General features: G+C 53.7%; 2 protein-coding genes across 8 annotated transcripts; one reads left to right on the forward strand and one right to left on the reverse strand.

The window, feature by feature from the left end:
* Positions 1–7: 7 nt before the first annotated feature.
* ZNF219 (zinc finger protein 219) lies at positions 8–14,400 on the reverse strand. Of its 5 annotated transcripts, none has more exons than XM_073894922.1 (5): positions 14,185–14,400; positions 3,479–3,570; positions 1,801–3,208; positions 1,355–1,486; positions 8–1,107 (listed from the first exon to the last, which is right to left on the reverse strand). In XM_073894922.1, the coding sequence occupies exons 2-5, from the start codon at positions 3,482–3,484 to the stop codon at positions 497–499; spliced, it is 2,157 nt and encodes a 718-aa protein (XP_073751023.1). In that variant the 5' UTR covers positions 3,485–3,570; positions 14,185–14,400; the 3' UTR covers positions 8–496. The 5 variants fall into 5 exon arrangements, with proteins under 5 accessions (XP_073751023.1, XP_025724952.1, XP_073751019.1 ...); XM_025869167.2 differs by lacking the exon at positions 14,185–14,400 and adding an exon at positions 8,750–8,768; XM_073894918.1 differs by lacking the exon at positions 14,185–14,400 and adding an exon at positions 8,252–8,633.
* On the forward strand, positions 10,784–19,003 carry TMEM253 (transmembrane protein 253). Of its 3 annotated transcripts, XM_025869227.2 has the most exons (7): positions 10,784–10,865; positions 10,985–11,128; positions 11,484–11,594; positions 11,688–11,744; positions 12,036–12,146; positions 12,251–12,397; positions 12,765–14,175. In XM_025869227.2, the coding sequence occupies exons 2-7, from the start codon at positions 11,021–11,023 to the stop codon at positions 12,843–12,845; spliced, it is 615 nt and encodes a 204-aa protein (XP_025725012.2). In that variant the 5' UTR covers positions 10,784–10,865; positions 10,985–11,020; the 3' UTR covers positions 12,846–14,175. The 3 variants fall into 3 exon arrangements, 1 of the variants encoding a protein (XP_025725012.2); XR_012378921.1 differs by lacking the exons at positions 10,985–11,128; positions 12,036–12,146; positions 12,251–12,397; positions 12,765–14,175 and adding an exon at positions 18,737–19,003 and having other exon boundaries at positions 10,836–10,865; positions 11,484–11,744; XR_012378922.1 differs by lacking the exons at positions 10,985–11,128; positions 12,036–12,146; positions 12,251–12,397 and having other exon boundaries at positions 10,836–10,865; positions 11,484–11,744.
* The last annotated feature ends 809 nt before the right edge of the window (positions 19,004–19,812 follow it).

Raw genomic sequence — 19,812 nt, forward strand, 5'->3', positions numbered from 1 at the left:
CAGGACATAGGCAGACAGACACAGCGCCCTGTGCCTCAAGACACCTGTTTATTGGGGACACAACTCTGCGACAGGGATGACAGGAATCGTACCAAAAATAGCGACGTCTACAGGGCCCCTGAAGGGGCTAGAAGGGTACAGTGCCCCCCACCCCCACCCATTGTACAAAAATAAACTCTCACGCCTATGGACCAGCAAACACTGGCAGAGCGGCTCCTCAACAGGGACACAACCCTCTGCCAGCCCTGGGACCCCGTTCTTTGATCCTCACCCCTGCCACTTCTAAGGCACTGTGACTCTCCCCTGGGCTGGGTGGGTAGCGCCCGCCCACCCTCCTACGCCCGCCACGCCCTCCACCCCCTCCACCTCTGGTCCGCCTGGGGCTGGGATATGGGTCCCACGCTGCCCCCTGCTGGCTGCTCTACCCAACTACCTCTAGCGCTCCCCCGCTCCCGCGGGGTGAGCTCACTAAGCTAACCGCCCCTAAGAGGGCTCCCTACCGTTCTTGTCCCCCCAGCCCCGCCTCTCCCGATCTCGACAGCCCGGGGCCCTCCTCCCCTTCCTGCGGAGGACTGGGAGGGGTCTCTCCCGATTGTGCAGGGGCGTAGGGCGGGGACGCGTCGGCCTGGGGCGGCCTGCGGCCCCGAGCCCTGCGGCTGTGGTGCACTTGCAGGTGCAAGGCCATGAGCTCCGGGGCTCCAGTGGCGAAGGGGCAGAAGAGGCATCGGTGGAGGGCACCCCCCGGCCCAGCCTCGCCTCCCGGCCCCGCCCGCAGGGACAGGTCCAGGGGTTCGGCCTCACCGCCTCGCCCGTTGCGCAGGGTCCTCCCGGGACTGGCGGGCTTCCGACGGGACCCCGGCGCCGCGCTCGAAGGAGGCCGGGGGTTCGCCGCGCCCTCCACCCAGGTCGCAGGCTGCAGAGCCGGCTTGGCTCCCGACTGCTGTGCCTGCTGTGCCGAACCCCGCTGGGAAGGGGGCGGCGGCTCCGGGGGTGGTCCGGGGCCCGCCCCGCTCCTCTGCTCTCGGTGGTGGCGCTGCAGGTGATACTTGAGCGAGCCGGATTGGGTGCCCGCGTAGTCGCAGTGCGGACACTTGTAGGGGCGCTCGCCTGGAGAAAGGGGTGCGACAGGGTCACAGAGGCACGATCACCGCCCGCCCCCACCCGCATTTCGCTCTCTGTACAAGCGCCTCTGGACCAGAAAAACACACTGCCACCCCCACCCCGTCTCATTTAACAGAGCAGCATTCCCCCAACCATCTCAACTAGCCAATCTGAAGGCTGCGTTTCCGGTAGCTCTCTCATGTCTCTTCCGGCCCTCCAGGTCCCTCCCCACCCCAGAGGCTGCCCCCCTCACCTGTGTGCACTCGCAGGTGCACTTTAAGGTGATGCGCAGAGCGGAAAGATTTTCCACAGAAGGGGCAATCCTTTCCTGTGGCTCCCCGGCCCCCTTCAGGCCGGGTCCCTCCAACCAACAGCCCATTCTCTTCTGCAACACACACGTTAAGGGAAGTCAGAAAGGCCCTTTGCACTAACCCTATCAGGGCCATGCGCACCCACCCCTTAGGATTGCTTCCCCTCAGGGCCCCAGAAGGAAACAGTGTGTTTGAGGGAACCTGAGGGGTTGGATTTGTTGTGAGTTGTGCTGTGCCCTTGAAAAGTGGCCTCCCGGAGTGGGAAAAAAAAAAAATCGAGAATTAAGAGATAGGTCCTTTTTAAAGAGGACGGGACAGGAGGGCACTGGTGGCATCAGATGGGCCCAGGATGTGGAAACCTTTTGGAGGGAAAAGACCCCTTACATACCCTGCGTGGCGGTGGACCTTGCTGGGGTCCCCGCAGCAGGCGCAGAGTGCCCTGGCCCCTCGCCTGGGCGCGGGTGCAGTGAAGCCAGAGGGCCCAACGCCCTGCTGCGGGCCCAGGTCTCCTCCTCCGCCTCCACCACCTCCTCTTCCTCCTCCGGCTCTTCGGCGCGATGCCGGCGAGCCCGGGCCGGGAGAGCAGAGGGCAGTGGGCGGAAGCTTCCGAAGCTGCGGCCAGCCCCAGGCTCGGCGCCCTCACCATTGGGCCGGGCCTCGCCAGCTCGCAGGCTCAGGTAGCCCAGGAGGCTCGGAGGCTCACGGCGCTCGGCGGGAGTGGGCGCCGGGGCCAAGAGGAGCGCGGGGCCCAGCGGCTCATAGGCCAGCAGGCCCAGGTCAGGAGGCTGGGGGGCCCGGGCGGCCCCGGAACCAGGCCCCGGGGCACGCAGCGGACCCAGCTTGCTGGCGTGCACCTTCATGTGGTTCTTAAGGAACCAGGGCTCCTTGAAGCAGCGGCCACACACGGGACACGCATGATCGAAGGAGGCCTTGTGCTTGCGCATGTGGCCCTTCAGAAACCAGGACTGCGTAAAGCTCTGGCCACACACTTGACAGCGGAACTCCGGGGGCGCGGGGGGCTCCTCGGGAGCGGCAGGAGCGGGGGCGGGGGCTGCCTCACGTTCAGGCTCCGGCTCAGACTCTGGGACTGATCTGGGTTCAGGTTGGGGTGGAGGCTGAGGCTGGGGTGCAGCCGAGCTGGCCGCCAGGGGGCGCTCAGGAGCTCCGTGGGCCGTCAGGCTGTGATGCAGCAGCTCCTCCTCCTGGCTGGAGCCAAAACTGCACAGGCCGCACTTCCAGGGCCTGTGCAGGATGTGCAGGTGGCGTTCGCGCTCCGCCGCGGTGCGAAACTTGCCTTTGCAGAAGGGGCAACGGAAGGCGGACGACGAAGGAGCCTGGGACCGCGCCAGGCCCTCAGTAGCAGGGCTGGACTGCATGCCCCCTGAGCTTCGGGCTCTCCCCAGCCGGGCCTCGCGCAGTAGCGCGCGCTCCTCCAACTCCAGCAACAGGCGTGCGGCGGGGCTACGCGGGCGCTCGGGCTGGTGCGTGCGCAGATGCGAGCGTAGCAGGGCACGCTGCGCTGCACGGTGGCCGCAGTGCGGGCACTGGAAGGCCTGGGCGCCTGGGTGCGCCCGCAGATGCAAAGCCAGGATAGAGTTGAAGCGGAAGCGCTTCCCGCATACAGGGCAGGGGAAGCGCCTTTCGCCTGCACGACTCTCGGACCAGCCCACCGCTCCCATCCCTGGAGACCCGGCGCTCACGCCTGGCCCGTTGGAGTAGCGCTGCAGATCCAGTTCGCCGTCGAAGGCGGGCGGCGAGGGCGCTAAGTGGCCGCCCGGGGCGCGGGGACGTGAGCCCTGTGGAGAAAGACCTGAGTAGAGCAAGGGGTGGCGAAGGGACAGCTGTGGGGGAAAGCAAGGGCGTGGAAGGCCAGAAGAACTCGAGGGAGGGTGGGTTGGGGCCTGGATCAGGAACACCGAGTGCCCTTCCCACTCACCTTGGGGGCAGTGGGATATGAATGGGAATTGAGCTGTTGGGGCCACAGACATAACTTCTAAGAGAGGTAGGGAGGGGAAGGAGTATAATTGTAAGTACTTGCTGGTTCAGGCCAGGGCTTCTTCACTCACCTCCATGGACCCCCTTCACATTCTTTGGTTCTGGGGAGTGCAGGGAAGAGAAGGAGGAAAAGCTGCTAGTGAAGGCAACAGGTGCTGAAGAGCTAAAGCAAGAGAGACAGGTTTTGAGGGAAAGATGAGCCCTGGTTTTCAGCAATGGAAAGAGGCACCCCCAACCCCATACTCTTAGCAGCCCCTACTCCGGCAACCTATCCCTTCATTACCCTTCCTTGCACCCTGAGACAGGAGGGGGCTGCCGTCTTCAAAATTTGTACTCCTTGATTTGCCCACCCCACAGGCTCCCTGATAGCCCAGATGCCTTCCCCCAAATTATTCATTTTAAATGCCTAGCCCAAAACCACCACTACCATCACCACCACCAATATCATCATCACCACCACCACCACCACCCCCTGGTGGTAGAAACCATCACAGTATACCCCTCTCTCATTTAAGTTAGGCTGTGCAGCTTAATGAGCAAACAGGGTGGGCCTGCCATGCTCCCCAGTTATCCAAGTGAGACCAGTTGCTCTCAGACCCCTAACTGACCCGCCAGCCAAACATCCTTCCACACTCCACAGTCCTTCCTTCTGCCCTTATCCTGTCTTTCTGTCTCTTCCCCCTCGTTCTCCCTCCCTCCGCCTGGATTCCTGATCCATTCATTTCCATTCATTACAGAGACTCATTCATGCATGGGAGAGAAACACCTCCCAGCAGCAGAGAGTCTGGAGACAGACAGAGGGGGAGGGGCATGAAGGGGGAGAGAGCCAGAGGGAGAGGGAATGAAGAGAGAGTTGGGGGAGGAGTGGAAGTTAAGGGGCGCTCCTGGCCTGGGGAAGGGGTTAAAAACTGCAAATACCAGATAGGATTCATCCCCGTGTTTCAAACCTTGGAGCCTGCAGTTTGATGGGGCATCTCAGCCCCTTTGTCCAGGGCTGTTCCGAGGCAGGCTTTCCTCCTCTCTGCAGGGGAGAGGCTCCCTCACACAAGAGGAGGATTACACTGGCTCTGAGCTCAAGAGGCTGGAGTGAGGGACGGGGGGCGGGGCTGGGCCATCTGCACAGATAGGGGCTCAGCACATGCTCTGAGCAGGAAAGGGTTAAAATTCTCCAGGCTGAAATTCCCTGGGCCTGGGATGTGCAGAGCTCCAGTTCTGAGGAAGGAGAAGAACACTGAGAAGAAGATGGGGTGGGGGGGCTCTCCTGATTCTAAGCTGCAGAGGTGAGCATTAGGACTTAGAAGCAACCCCAGAATTAACATTCATGAAAATAGGCCTGGGGAGCCCGAGGAAAAGTCAGCCAGCCTAGCTTACATATAGAATTGTATCTGGTCGACACTAGATGAATGTGGGCCTAACCTATTTTTTTGCCTGAGATAGAAAGAATATTTGAGATATAAAGAACTTCCTTACAATAGGCATTGTGAAACTGAAATGGGTTACTGAGAAAGAAAAGGACTCAAGCATTACTTTGCTTAAGGATCTTTAACAGAATAGAACTGTGCCAGGAGTCAGCCCTGCTTATCAGGGAAGAGAAAAGGCTCTGGAGGTCCAAGGCTTCTTTAATTTTTGACATTTAATGAATGTGAATGTGGTAAGACTCCATGAAGGGGCAGGTACCTGTTACATGTGAAATCTGGGTTAAGGGAGTTTTATTAACAGGAGGTTGGTTGATTGACAAAGTGTCCTCATCCAAGGGTCACTAAACAACCTCCACCACCACGTTTAATATTTGTATTTCTGTAGCTCCAAATTAGGGCATCCATTGTCATCTTCTGGATCCTCCAAACAAACCCCTTTCCTGAGACCAAGAGCCCAGCTAGACTCCGTGAGTAGTGTCATGAAAGGTGAATTAAAGAGTAGGACTAAGGAGTGCAAGGCTATTGTGGGCCCAGTCTATTAATAGCCCAGCAACCTTCAGTAAATCACTTAACCTCCCAGTTTACTCATCTGTAAAATAAGGAGGTTGGACTAATTTATATTGATGGTCCCTTCCAGCTCGAAAATTTGTGGTTCTGAGTCACAGGACTCTTCTGGACCCCAGAGAGATGTTAAAAACAAATGGTCATCCCTTCAGTACCATGGAGAGTGCAGTGGGCTACCAGAGGAGCCACTTTGGCCACCTCGGTACCATAGAAAGAGCTAGAAGTCCTAGAGGGGCCACATTTGCCATTTTAGCACCACAGATAAAGCACTGAGAAAAGCTGGAGGATTTTTTTAAATTCCTATCTGGGAACCATGGGGGGGAGGGGGAGAACTGTGGTACCAGAGGGATTATTTTGGCCTTTTAGATGTCACTGAAAATAGATAAATGTAATAGAAAATAGATGTAACTAGAAGAATTTTAATTAGCTATAAGGAGTGTCCTGACAGTTACAGTTTGTACATCCTGGAATGAGTTACTGAGGCATCGTATTTGGGTCCATCACATTCTGTTGCTCTCCTGGGGATTCCCGGAACATCCTGGTGTACAGCCAATCTGGTATATTCAGAGGAAGCAGATGGTGGGGGAGGAGGGGGGAGGCTGGGAATACTGCATGGTCATAGCTGACTAACCTATGGGCACATATTCTGATTCTGAGAAGATTCTAGGGCCCCTAAAACTGCCTGTAGGACAGCAAGCAAAATACCTCACGGGAGGCTGACCTCCCATATGAAGCTAGTAGAGTAGGAACAGGGCAAAGCTTCCTCCGCCAAAACAAAACAAAAACAAAAGAACTACTTTGCACATAGCATTTTCCAGGATGGAAAAAAGTGATATACAACGAGGCTTAAATTGAAGCTGAATTCCCAAGCAGGGAAAGTTTCCCTAGAGGGTAGCCTCAAATCAACAAAACCCTTCCCAGACACCTTCCCAGGCCCAGTCAAGACCTCCTGAATCATCTCCACACCAAAGGAGGCCCCAGGCACCCAATCCCATGAAGTGTTCTGTTTTGTTTTCAATAGGAGAGAGCACCGGCAGGGTCCAAGATCTATGAACTGGCTCGGACCCCACAGCATGCATGTATTGCCTGTGGGCAATAATCACAGAGTTTTCTAGAGTTAGGCCCTAAACACCATCCACGAGACTTGGCCAGACAGTAGTAATGACCTACTTTCCACTCCCACCGGGAATCGGGGGTTATCTGGTCCTTCTTTGGGTCCTATAGGGATACAGAGCCAGGGATAGGGATCGGAAATCGTTCCAAAGCAACAGGCCAATTATTTTTATGTGCTAGAAAAGCTGGTGGGGAAGGGGATGTGGACCATCAAATCTTACTGCGTTAGGGAGGGCTGGAAGGGTTGGTGAGAAGACTTAGAAACAAGGACAAATACACAGAAGCATCTGCTGCCTGAAGGACCTCAAAGATTGTCCCTCAAACCTGTGGTTCAAAAGTTTTTAGGGTCAAAGTGTAAGGGGCAAGGATTCAGGAGTTCTGAGGTATAGCTGTGGCTAAGCCTCTGTCACTGGTCATTTCTAATACTTGATGTTCTTCCCTCTGTTGAGAATCCCACACCTCCGAAGTCGGCTACCAATTATGATTAACGCTGCACAAGATGAGGTAAGAAAGAAGGGGCTTCTCGGGTGGTCTAGAGTCAAGACCAGTTTTATCACAAGCAAATGCCAGTAGCTCACTTTTATGGTCTCCTCTCCATGGCCCTCTGAACCTCACTGCTCAGGGAGTTCCTCTAAACTGACCCCACATCACAGCATGCCCATCTTTTACACTGAGTTCTTGGTAAAGCCTCCTTGCCTCCATCCTCACTGTCCCGATGTGGGGGCACGGCACCTCAGTCACTGACTCCAAATGTGCAGCAGGAGACAAGAGGAAGGTACACCTGCTGACCTATTGCCACGCCACCATGGTGGATCTTATTCCACAGGCATGTCCCAACTTGACCCCTCTTCTGAAAGTTCTAGAGGACCTTGATTTGGGGGAGGGGGCACGGCACCAGCCTTAAGTCCCCTTAACTGGAGCTGACCCTAGAAAGGTCAGAGTCTTAGCACCCATATGAGCCTCAGTCCTCAGATTAGGGGGTGGGGGGTGGGCAGGAGAGCCTCTGGGAAAATCTCCCTCCCAGAAGTAGGTTGGCAAGTAGGGCAGGACCTGTGATCCTGCACAAGAGATTCTTCCAGCAGCACCCTAGTCCCTTCCCGGGGAAGATAAGCTAGAAGGATGATGGGGGGCAGGGTTGGGAGATTGGGAGGCCAGGGCTCAGCTACCCCGGCCGGGAGAACAAAAGCTGAGTTGCAGCCGCCTCCGCCGCTGCCGCCGGCCGAGCTCTTTGTGACACTTTGTTTGGGACGCAGAGAGGGAAGCACCCCCCATCCTCTCCCCTCCCCCACCCCCGCTCCGGGAGAGTTTGGGTCCCTTCCCCCTCTTCTATCAGCCCTACCTGAGCCGGGGGGCGCTCATCCACTCTGGCTCCCGGCTCGGCCGCCCTGCACCCCCAGGCCCCTCGCGCCCTGCCTTCGGGCCCCTACAAAGACGTCCGCGCCCCCCCCACCCGCTGGCCTTTCCCCTTTGGTGTCCGCTTTCCCGGCTCCCCCACCTGGCCCCCCCTCCCTCGAGGCCCCCCAGCTCTCTCGGCTCCCGAGGCCGCCGCCCCCCCCCCGCCCCCCCCGGGAGCTCTGGGCGAAGTTTGCTTGGGGCCGAGCCGGCGCCCCTCCCCCGCCCCCGCCCCCTGCACCTGCTCCGAGCCGGGCGCGCGGAGCGGGCCCCCCCTCCGGGTGGGGGGGAGGGGGCCGGGGGCGGGGGCCGGGTGGCGGAGGGGGGGGGCCGGGAGTGGGGGGAGCGGCTACTCACGAGCCCCGGGCGGGCGGCGGCGGAGCGGGCGGCGGCGGCGGCGGCGGCGGGCGGCGGGCCGGCGGCGCGGGCGTCAGCGTTACGTGGGGCCGGGGGAGATGCGCCGGGCCCCGGCCCCCCCGCCCCCGGCCCGGCCCCCGCCCCCTCCCCGGTCCCCCGCCCCCGGCCCTGGCCCGCATTGTGTGCGGCGGGAGGCGGCCCGGCCATTAGCATGCGGGGGGCGGCGCGGCGGGGCTGGGAGCCGCGCGGGAGCGGGAGCGGGGCTCTGGCTCCGGGGACAGGGAGCTGGGGACCCCGGGAGCCGCGAGAGGCGGCCGCCAGGGGCGGGGTACGGGCAGTTTGGAGACGGGGGGCGCTGTCGGAGGGAGGGAGGGAGTGAGCGGGGGTGGGACGCACAGACGATTCCAACAGGAGACTGGAAGAGATTTTGAAAGGTCATCTCGTCCTTCCCCCAGCCTCCAAGCCGGACTGCCCCTCCCACCCTAAACCCGGACATACCAGGGAAGGAGTTGGCTCTGCCGCTCTTTCTGCCCCAACATGCACAGACTCGGGAAGTTCTTCCTGGGGTTTTATCTCAAAGCCTCTCCCTTACAATTTCTGTCTCTCTTTTTGGGGAGGAGGAGGAGGGGCGATAATAGAGATAGTTAATGTCTGCCGTATAAGAAACATTATTAAAGTTACTCTTCGGTCCTTTCTGTTCTTGATAAACCAATCCTACTCCTTCCTCTCGAATCCTCTTTTCCATTCCCTAAGTCACTTTAATGGCTCTTCAATACAACAAATATTTCCTAATTGCTTACCGAGTACCAGGCACTATGCTTAGCACTGTGGGGGATGAGCAGATGAGGGGCTTGTAGTACCCTCCCATAAGCAGATTGTAATCTAGACAGGGGCTACAAATTTGTAAGTAGTATACTCAGATTTAATCAATATTGACAGAATGCCTGTTCACATATTTAATAGGATAGAATCCTTGCAATAACATTCTGAAATATAATCAGTCTGCATTTACAGGTAAGGAAAATGAAGCTAGAGTCTCTTTCCACTGGCCTACCAGCTCAGGGATCCTCAGAGCAAGCCGAACATTTCACATTCTGCCAGGCCACTGCCACCAAATAAAATTAATGCACACGGGGACTGAGGCAGGAGTAGACACACAACTTCTCCAGATCCCTTTAAATGTGATTCCCACTCCCCAGGAAAGAAGAGTGGACACAGTGCTCCAATGAGTGTTGGCCCAGCACGAAGCAGGACAGAAGGGTCTTACAAAGGACCACTTGCCTCCCAGGACCCTGCCTGTCAGTACTAACTCCCAGAAGTCTTCCGGCTCTGTCTTCTAATACCTTCAGTAATAATAATGATAATAGTCACTAACAATTATTGAGCACTTAAGTGCTAGGTACCCGGCTGAGCTAGTTCATTGCATTTTCTCTTTTAATACTCAAGGCAACCCCTTGAGTACTGGATTGAGATCAGTATTATTAACTTCCCTTTATAGATAAGGAAACAGAGAGATTAAGTAACTTGCCCTAGGTCACCCCGGTAGATCTGGGATTTGAACATAGGTCTGGTTTTCTCCAGATCTCGGGCTCTGCACCTTTCCTATTTTTGATCCAGAGAGTATATATTCGGGCCCAGCTGGTTCTGCTTCTTACTGTAGAAACAGATGTCCCCAGCTTACTTCTGAATAAGCCTGCAGTATATGGGCATCAGGCACATCAGTGTGACCTCACTGCCCCACCAATGGTTATTAAGTGCCCAGCGTGAGTCATATTATTAGCCCTCTTTTTATCACTCAGTTTGAACAAACTGAGGTTCAAATAGGTAGAATAATGTATCCAAGGTCACACAGGTGGGAAAGTGACAGAACTGAGATTCTAGTCCAGGTCAGCCTGACTGCAAGGCAACCTGTACCTCTCAAAAATATCCTCTGGTGCGGTAGTGTCCTTCCCAAGACTGACCATTTGGGGACTATTTTCTATACATATCTCGCTGCAAGTTAACACCATAACTTTAAAAAATCCCCACTATAAATAGGGATCCCCATCTACTTCATGTCCAATCCAGAGTAAATCCTTCAAGAAAGGAAGAAGAGAGGAGAAACTGTCCAGAAAGTGAGAGACAGGAAGCCAGGGGAATTAAACCTTGCCTGGTCTTGAGACAACACTTCAAGTGGTAATGACAGGGGACCAATCCAGACAATAACATGGGATTTCCCTAGGGAACAGCAGGTAATCTGAGGTGGAAGCAAAAAAAAGGAGAAAGATTAGATGGAAATGGGGGGAAACTGGGACCCCAGGGTGGTAGTGTTCATTGGGATGAGGTGAGCAATCAGAAGAGGACGTTGGATGGGCAGAGAGGGCGGCAACGGGAAAGAGGGACAGAGCAAGGCAGGGCTGGGCGGTCTTGTGGAATGAACTGAGGCTGGTATCTGCCCATGGCCACTCCCTGGATCCTTAGGCTCTCATGGGGACCTTTGCCCCACCACACCCGGCCCTGACAGCCCGTCTCTGCCAAAACAAGTTTGTCGTCGTCTGCTCTGAGCTACTGGACCCTGCCAGGAGCTCCAGGCTCGGCTGGGTCCCAACCCTTTGGAGTAGCACCTTCAGACTAGGTAGGTCTGAGGCCCTGAGCCTCAACTCCCCAGATTTTGGAAGTGGGCAAAGGGACAGCTGAAAGAGATGTTTCTGCATGTCCTATCTCCTGATAGGTGCCATAATGCATTTCTCCCAGCCTAGGAAACACTGAACTCCAGTGATCAAGGGAGCCATGGAGGAGAAAGGTGCTCAGTGGGAGCAGGAGAGACCCAGGCTTCGTCTGGAAAAGCTACAGCACTGGGCAAGGCACAGGCAGAGTGGGCACCTCTTGGTGCTGGCAGTGAGGCCAGGCTGCCCCACCCCAAACTTCAGCATGTCCAATTGCACCCCAATTCGATTCTATCCGTGTTTAGGGAGCACCCACCCTGTGCCTGAAACTGTACTAGCCTCTGAGTGGGAGGAGGGTGGAAAAAGCATAGAATAATGAAGCAAGACACTTAATCCCCAATTAGCTTCCATCGTGTGGGGAAAACACATAGGTAAGTAACCAAACTTGGACATGAGGCAGAAAAATGAAATATAATATCCCATTCCTTCACTTGTCCTTGGTTGACTACTTTCCGCCAACGTAACGTGCATTCCTCCCACTTGCTGATCTCTGTATCCCCTTCAACTACCCTGTGTCCGGCCTCCAGGTGAGCCAGCTGTGGCTGGCAGTGGCTATGGTGCCCTTTGCTGTCTCCGTTGCCTGCCTGAACTCTGCTTGTCACATGGCCACAGCACTGCCACTTGGGCCTGGAGCATTGGTAAGACCCACTGCAAGGAAGGGTGGAAGGAAGGTCCTGGAGGCCCCTCCTTAATGGGGCCAGAGCTCAACACTTGCCTTTCTCACCATTCAGGGTCTCCTCACTGGGATTGTCACCCTTGAGCTGCGCAGAGCACCCCGCCTCTGGAAGGTAAGAGGGGAAGAGAATGCAGCACTGTTCTCCCACACCCGCCCCCCACACACACATGCATGCACACACGTCCACGCACGCAAACCACTCAGCCCAGGAAGTGACTAAATGTTAACTAATCCTTCCAGCTCTCTGACCCTGACTGGACTCAAAAACTGAGGAGGTAAAGCAAGAAATTAGAGGGCTCATGGCCCTGTTTGGAGGTGGAGGAATAGGAGCTGAGTTTTGTTTTGGGGCTAGGCTGGCAATGAGTCCCCTAGGCTGGGCAGGGCTGAACTGGCTCACTGGCAGGTGCAGGCCATGATGATACTCAACATCTTCAGTCTGATCTTGGGCTTTATCGTGGTGGTGGTCGAGGTGATGAAGACAGCCTTGGGGCCTGCCCCAGCTGCCCCCTCCCAGGTATGGGTGAATAAAGGAGAAGGTGGGAGGATGAGGAGATGAAGAGGGAAAGGGGCAGGGGCACACAGGTTCCCTGTAGCATCCTCAGCCCTGTCTACCCGCAGCTGGCTGGCTTGCTGGTGGTGGAGCTCAGCACTGAGGCCTTCACCCTAGGGGGAGTGCTGGTCTCCACATACTCGCTATTCCTGCTGAGCCAGAGGAAGCCAGGATGCTGCAGGAGCCAGAGTCTGCACTACCAGGAGCTGGAGGAGGTATTCAGGGCATGGAGGAAAATATGGAGCAGTTAGCCAGCAGCTGATTTTTTTACTGGCTATTGTGGTCACTGGCACTTAAGAGAAAATAATGGGGCTAGTGGGGGCAGAGGGAGAGAAGGGGTCGTAGCCGGAAACTGATTGGTTTTCTGGTTTTAGACATTTCTTCCGTAGTGTTGAGTAAGAGGGAACTGGGTATCTAAATGGCTGAGACTAAAAATGCAGGAGAGCATTAGGAAGCTGCCTAAATATCGGAAGAACTATAGGAACAAAAAAAAATGGAAGAAAAGGAGGAAGTTGTTTCTGTCTGGGATTCCTCCTTTCTCACCCCTACAGTTTGCTCCCCTCACAACTGTCTGGCTTTTAGGGTCTCTCGGAGTTGGAGGAAGTTGCTGCTTTGGAGAATGGTCCCACAGTGGCTAGCAGAGCAAATGCAATAAATGAGTGAGGGGACAAGCGGAGGCAGACAAGTCCTGCTCCACTAACCCGGCAGGAGCGTTCTCCAGACCGTCCGTCCTGCCCCCACTCCACAGAACTCAGAAGCTAGATGGAGTCCTCCGAGACCTACATGAAGTCCGGAGGAGCGCCTTCAGTTTTCATCCAGACTAGGCCCCTTGCTCTTCCCTTCCCCGCTGGGGAAGCTATACCTGAACCGGAGTCTTCCCTCGCCTCATTGCCCTGGAAAGCTGCCCTCCTGCAGGACATCCTTAAACCAACTTTCAGCTGTACCCCCTTCCTCCCTTCCATCCTTCCCCTCCCTACCCATCGCCTCCCCATACAGCTTCACATCTGCCTCATCTCACTTATTTCTCTTCTTTCCACCTTTCACAAGCCCATCCACTCCAAGCCCGGGGTCCCGTACAAGCCCATTCTCGGCAATCAATTCACGGGTGCTTTATTTTTTTCTCCCTTCGATCCGGTTCCTTTCTACTCTAGCGAAGACTACAAGTCCCGGGATGCCCCGCTGCCCCGTGGCCTGATGGGAAATAAAGAGCCTTCCCTCCGGGATGGGGGCGCTGTGCATCTGCTGAGTGACGCGAGGCGCTGGAAGTCGGGGCCTAGCCGAGAGTTTCCTCGGACGCGACCACTGGCCCCGCGTGCGGGGAGGCGCCAGGCGGGTTATCCTGCGCGGGGGCGCCGCCGCCCCACCCACGGCAACTGAGAGCTGACTGTGGGTCCACGGGCCTCCCTCTGGCAGCTTCGGGGACGGACAGGGGCTGGGGGCTGGCCCTCGGCAGGGCTGGGTTTCCCAAATGCTGTCGGCGCGCCCCCTCCCACAGAGCCCAAATCCAAAGTCCTGAGACTTGGAGCGCGCGCGAGAAAGGGGTTGGAGATGATGAGTCAGAAGCCCGGGGCCCTTCTCGTCCCCCTCCCTCGGGGCCCAGGTGCTGGACGACGACAGGCTCGCTGGGCAGACGGGTGGACGGGGCAGGAAGAGGAGGGAACGCGGCGACCCGAGCTAAGACTTTCCCGCCTCTTGCGAGCACGCCGGTGTAACGAGCCCGTGTTGCCGCCACCCTTTCTCTCCAGGCGGGAGCGGGACTGCGCAGGCTCAGCCTCTCGGCTGCCTCGCCGACCTTTGATCCCGGCTGCCGTCTGGTCCTGAAGCTCTGGTTGGGCTCAACCCCCACTGTTTATGACCTTTGCACGTGTGCAAAGATGACAAGCTCGACTGGGCTTGCGAAAAGCCCAGGAAAACTGGGAGACCCAGTAGCACCAGCCGGGCAGCTTACTAGCCGCTAGAGAAACTAGAAATTGACCACAGTTGGAGTACTAAGAGAACTCACCCCAAATTCACATAGTGCCCGGGATGGGTGTGCGCCTCACACTCATTTTTGTTCCCACTTGAGAAGGCTTCTTTCCCTATAGAATGCTGCTTCTCCGGACTTAGCCAAGCCCAGGCATCAGTGAGGAAAGAGCGCAGCCTGGCTGCCTTGCCCTGACATTGCAGTGGTGCCCGCGGCAGAGCTTCTGTTTGTGACACCTTGGGAGTGGTAATAGTCGCCCTATGACAAGGTTGTGTGAGTACTAGTGGGTGGAGACAGTTGTGGAATTAGACTCTTAAATGGAGAAAACAAGATCTGGGCCTCCCCCTTCTCCCAGTCTAACTGCCGGAGGAACAATGCAGAGGTTCTGTGTGCAAGACTCGGAAAATAATTTTCTTCAAAGTGAGAAGAAGATGGTGGTGGATAAGGAAATGGGAGTAAAAAAAAATCAACAGTTCACTCTGTCTTCTAGATAGGATCAACGGCTTTTAGTGATATCAGAAATCTAAGAATTGCGTTCTAGTTCTTGGAGTTCAGTGACCCTACAAATGAACCTTATCAGTCAGGTTAGGTTAGGCTATGCTTTAGTAACAATGCCCAAATCTTTTTTTTTTTTTTTCCCCTTAAGTAAGCTCTGTGACCCACATGGGGATTGAACCCACAGCTCTGAGATTAAGAGTCACATGCTCTACCTACTAAGCTAGCCAGGCCCCCCAACAATGCCCAAATCTTAATGGCTTTAAACCACAAAGGTTGGTCTCAACAGTACATGTCTAGTCTGGCAGTGGGCTCGGCTCACTGTAAGTTATTCAGGAACCCAAGCTGGTGGAGCTCCACCATTTTGAGATCCTACCTAAGTCCCCATGAGGCTTAGAGTCCCCACCCCCCACTCCTGTGTGAAGTAAGCATGAATTGTTCGTGAGCTCTTCCATGCTTCTGCCTCAACAGAACTCAGAGCGCTTTCATTGGCCAAAGCAAGCCATATAGCCACCCCCAACTTCAGGACTGCTAGAAGGGCAATCTTTTCAAATGCCTAGAAGAAGGGAAGCAGAAATATTAAAAGAAAAAAATGTTAATCATTTGTGGTGATTCTTGAAAAGCTTAGCAATTGGAACTCATCTTTCCCAGCAGTTATGCCCATATCTACCTCTTCGGTTTTCCCTGAACCACTAAAGGCAGTTGTTAATAGAAACTTTTCCGGGGGCACCTGGATGGCTCAGTTGGTTGAGGGTATGCTTTTGGCCCAGGTCATGATCCCCGGGTCCTGGGATTGAGCCTTGAATCAGGCTCCCTGCTCAGTGGGGAGTCTGCTTCTCCCTCTCCCTCTGCCCCTCCCCCTGCTCATGTGCTTGTTCTCTCTCTCAAATAAATAAAGTCTTAAAAAAAAAAGAAACTTTTCCTTAAAAAATAATAGGACTAGGAGTTGGGAAATTCAGATTCTGGTTTTGTTGTGTAGGTTTGGGCAAGTCAACCTCTCTCAAGTACATTTTGCTTACATGGAGATTATAATCATAGTATTTATCCTCTCTACTGGAGTACCCGGCTAAAATAAAATCATACATGGGAAAACACTTTGAAACTCTAAGGCCACTTCAGAAGTTGAAAATAAATTGCCTACACAGATGAGGAGTAGTGTAAATGAGTGAAACAGATTGGGTATGATGTAACAGGGACTGGTGGGAACTGTGGGAAGCTAGAACGCACACATACTACTTCAAGACTTTACCCCCACTCAACTCCACCCAGTTATTGCCAGGTGGGACTGTGGGCCTGGTATTGACATAGTTCCAATTTTCCTAGACAAGTCAGAAATTCTGACTTTTTAATTATTTATTTTTAAATTTTATTCATTTGAGAGACAGCATGAACTGGGAGGTAGGGGGGAGGGGGAGTGGAGAGGGGCAGAGGGAGAGGGAAAAGAGACTTCCCCACCGAGCAGGGAGTCCCATGTGGCTCAGTCCCAGGACCCTGAGACCATAATCTGAGCTGAAGGCAGACACCTAACTGACTGAGCCACTCAGGGACCTCAGAAATTCTGACTTTTTAAATGTGAACTCTTCTGATTTTAGAATGTTGAGAACAAATTTTTCTTAAACTATGGACCACATTCAGCCTGTCGTCCTTCAATTATAATCTCTTCCTATTCAAACATATGATAGGAATTCAGGTTTGGGGTGTGCAATACCTCTTGTAGGCCTTTGAGGCCTCTCTTGAAATTCAAGAGTCTTGGAGAGGTTTAACATTACGATCTTAACCTTTTTTTTAATCGGTATCTCTCTATGGCACTGATTCTCAGGGAGGGGTATTTTGCCCACTAAGGGTTATTTGGCAATGTCTAGAGATATTTTGGCTTGTAACAACTGGGTGCTGGGGGTGGGGTTTATAATGGAAGGAGCATTAGATGATTAGATGACCAGTCAGAAGATCAGAGATTAAGTCCCAGGGCTACTGATGCCCCTTCACTATGCATCATCCTCCCCCAGCTGCTAGTGAAGGTTGTCTGAGACGTCCTGTGATCTTCATTATCTGCCCCCGCCCCTGCCTACTGCCCGAGTTCCTGGACGCTCCATGAAAGCATTCTGCTCTGCTGCACGGCTTCCCAGCAACCACCCTTATCTGCCCCTTCATCGGTTTGGCAGCCTCTGTGGAAGTCACTCGTATTATACTTGAATTACGGCCTATTGGAAGTTCACAGAAAGAAGTGACTGTGACAAGGTTCCTGCTGACGTCAGTTTTTCAAGGCCTTGACCCCTATCCCTTGCTTTAAGCCCTGGAGAAATCTCCGATTCATATGTGGCTTCATGTGCTGCTGAATTCTGTGGTGGTTGGGAAATTCTCCATGTTGATGAATTTTGCCCTCATTTCTTTGAAATTCAGTCATTTATTCTGGCCTTGAATACAAGGTTATAGGGAACTGACCATATCTCCCTAATGAAAGATCTGCTTTTGCAAATGGTTCAGGGTTTCTGTCCTGGGCTGTGTCCTCTGCTGCCATCTCGTGGCCTCTCGGGTGTCCCGGTCGAGGTCTCACAAAGAGCCTTTCCACCAGGGAATGGCGTGAGGCAGTGGTTCAGTTGGAGAACCTCTGCACGCTGCGGCCGCTGCCCAGATGCCTCCCCTGCGGTGGCTCCACCAGGGCCGAGGCGCACGCCGCGTGGCGCGGAACCCGGCCGCGGCGGGCAGGCGGGAGGCGCGGGGCCCCTCCGTGTCACCCTCGTGGGCCTCTCTCTGTCGTGCGGGCCCGGATTTGAGCCACCTACGTCAGTAAACCCAAGGATCCAGGAGTAGTCGGAGCCTGGTTGGCCTGCAGCTTCTTGCCAGTGCCACCCAGGCCTGGGATGTTCTTAATCTCAGCGAGAAGAGATTCGCTTGTTGGACTTCTGGATTTCTTTTTCTTGTGTAGGCCCATTTTGTGTTGCTTTGTGTCCACGGCCTTCATCTTGGCTTGCCCAGCCCATGCTTCCTCAAGTTTGATACTTGGTTTTTGGGTTTTTTTTTTTTTAAGATTTTATTCATTTACTTGAGAGAGAGAGAGACAGAGCACGAATGGGGGAGGGGGGGCACAGAGGGAGAAGCAGGCTCCCCGCTAAGCAGGAAGTCCCATGCGGGTCTGGATCCCAGGACCCCGGAATCATGACCCGAGCTGAAGTCAGATGCTTAACAGACTGAGCCACCCAGGCGCCCTCAAGTTCAATATTTGATTGATGGGTTGAGCAGGACAGTGGCAGTGTGCTCCCAGTGAGGCAATGTTTCCTATAAATACCACAGGATCTGTACACTGTACTGACCAGAGGTCCCTCTCCAGGGTACAGGGAATCTGGGCTACTGGTGACCGAGCAGTGACTCCGCCAGAGGGGAAGGCAGAAAACATTTTTAGTTGGTGCTAATTTTTTTTTTCATTATACTACTGTGTTGAAAACCTTCTAGTTGCCAAAGCAAATTTGTAGAACTGGACAGTTGTTAGCCCCTCCCATATACTTTCCATATGTTCACCATTTTATGGAGAGCACTGATTGTACCACAGCCCCATTACCCCAACCCCAGAAGAGGAGGAGGAGGAAGGAGGAGGAGGAGAAACCACCACCCTTGATGTTTATTCTAACCAGCTTTTCCCTGCATAAAAATTGAGCGGGGGAGGGGGCAGCCTGAGTGGCTCAGTCAGTCAACATCTGCCTTGGGCTTGGGTCATGATCTCAGGGTCCTGGAATTGAGCCCCACCTAGGACTCCCTGTTCAGCAAGGGGTCTGCTTCTCCCTCTGCCTCTGCCTTCCCCTCCCCTGCCCCGGGCACTATCTCTCTCTCTCTCCCTCTCTCTCAAATAAATAAATAAATAAAATCTTTTAAAAATTTTCAGGGAGAAGGGGCTCCTTGTATAATTAATTTCCTAGGGCCTCAGGCTGGGAATAGCTTGCTACTAAGCCTGTGTGTATTGCTTCTCTTTAAAATTCAGATGCTATTTACTTAATGGGAATTGTCTTCTGTTCCTTCTGTTTTTCCTTCTTTGTATATATTTTTCTGCCTTATTTCATTTATATATGTATATTTTTTAAGATTTTATTTATTTATTTGACAGAGAGAGAGAGCACAAACAGGGAGAGCGGAAGGCAGAGGGAGGAGAAGCAGGTACCCGGCTGAGCAGGGAGCGGGACGTGGGACTCATTCCCAGGACCCTGGGATCATGACCTGAGCCCAAAGCAGACACTTAACCGACTGAGCCACCCAGGTGCCCCTCATTTATATTTTATATTGCATGTTATTCTTGATTCTACTTATCATGTGAATCTTTGGTTTATTTTTTTCAGAAACTTTTCCTATGTTCTGCCCAAAGTAAATGAGTTGTCTTCGCTGATTCTTGGTTGTTTTTCCTTGCCTTTATAAAGTTTTGTTGTTTGAAATGTTTTCCCCCAAGATATAATTCAATTTGTTTTGCTTCTTTATAATTATTTGTTCCCTTTATGTATAAAGAAAATGCTCTACACCCACACTTATGCTTTAGATAAAGCTAGAGCACTTAAAGTCGTGGCCTAGGAGAAACAGGATTGATGTCTTTATAAATCTCAAAGATAATTATGATGAAGAGAAGCTGTTCTTTGTGAACCTAAGAAGCGAAGCTGGGTCCAGTGGTTACTTGTTACAGAGGCCAATTTTAGATCAAAAAAGAGAAAAAACTGAACACTTTTCAAAAAAATGAGCTGCTTTGGGGCGCCTGGGTGGCTCAGTCAATTGGGCGTCTGCCTTCGGCTCAGGTCATGATCCCAGGGTCCTAGGATTGAGTCCCCGATCAGGATCCTTGCTCAGTGGGGAGACTGCTTCTCCCTCTGCCTGCTCATGCTCTCTCTCCCTCTCTCTCTCTCTCTCTGACAAATAAATAAATAAAAGTCTTAAAAAACAATGATCTGCTTTGAACTTGGCTTTCAACCTCTGGATATGTTAGAGGTGTTCTGTGCTATGTACTTCTGCACTGGTAGATTATTGAAGCAACTATTCAAATACCAGCTGAATGATCAGAATAGAGGACTTCTAATTTCTTTTCCAACAGTAGTATTTGACTTTTCAGCAGCGATAATGTTTTTTAATTGACCCATCCCTACCCTCTCATCAGAATGACTGGCCCTGGGCACCATTGTAAAGTAAGATGTCAAGTATTCC

The sequence above is a fragment of the Callorhinus ursinus genome, unplaced genomic scaffold (assembly GCF_003265705.2).
Source record: "Callorhinus ursinus isolate GAN/ISIS: 27379988/994484 unplaced genomic scaffold, GSC_fseal_2.0 scaffold8, whole genome shotgun sequence".
In the NCBI taxonomy this organism is placed as follows: domain Eukaryota; kingdom Metazoa; phylum Chordata; class Mammalia; order Carnivora; family Otariidae; genus Callorhinus; species Callorhinus ursinus.

Bases quoted from the DNA above. Each gene is read 5' to 3' on its own strand.
- ZNF219 (XM_073894922.1), bottom strand. The intron at 1,487-1,800 runs GTATGTAAGGGG...TGTGTGTTGCAG, and splicing joins AAGGTCCACCGCCACGCAGG to AAGAGAATGGGCTGTTGGTT. The intron at 1,108-1,354 runs GTGAGGGGGGCA...CCCTTTCTCCAG, and splicing joins GCACCTGCGAGTGCACACAG to GCGAGCGCCCCTACAAGTGT.
- TMEM253 (XM_025869227.2), top strand. From the start codon at position 11,021: ATGGAGGAGAAAGGTGCTCAGTGGGAGCAGGAGAGACCCAGGCTTCGT. The intron at 11,129-11,483 runs GTGAGGCCAGGC...TCCGGCCTCCAG, and splicing joins GGCACCTCTTGGTGCTGGCA to GTGAGCCAGCTGTGGCTGGC. The intron at 11,595-11,687 runs GTAAGACCCACT...CTCACCATTCAG, and splicing joins CACTTGGGCCTGGAGCATTG to GGTCTCCTCACTGGGATTGT.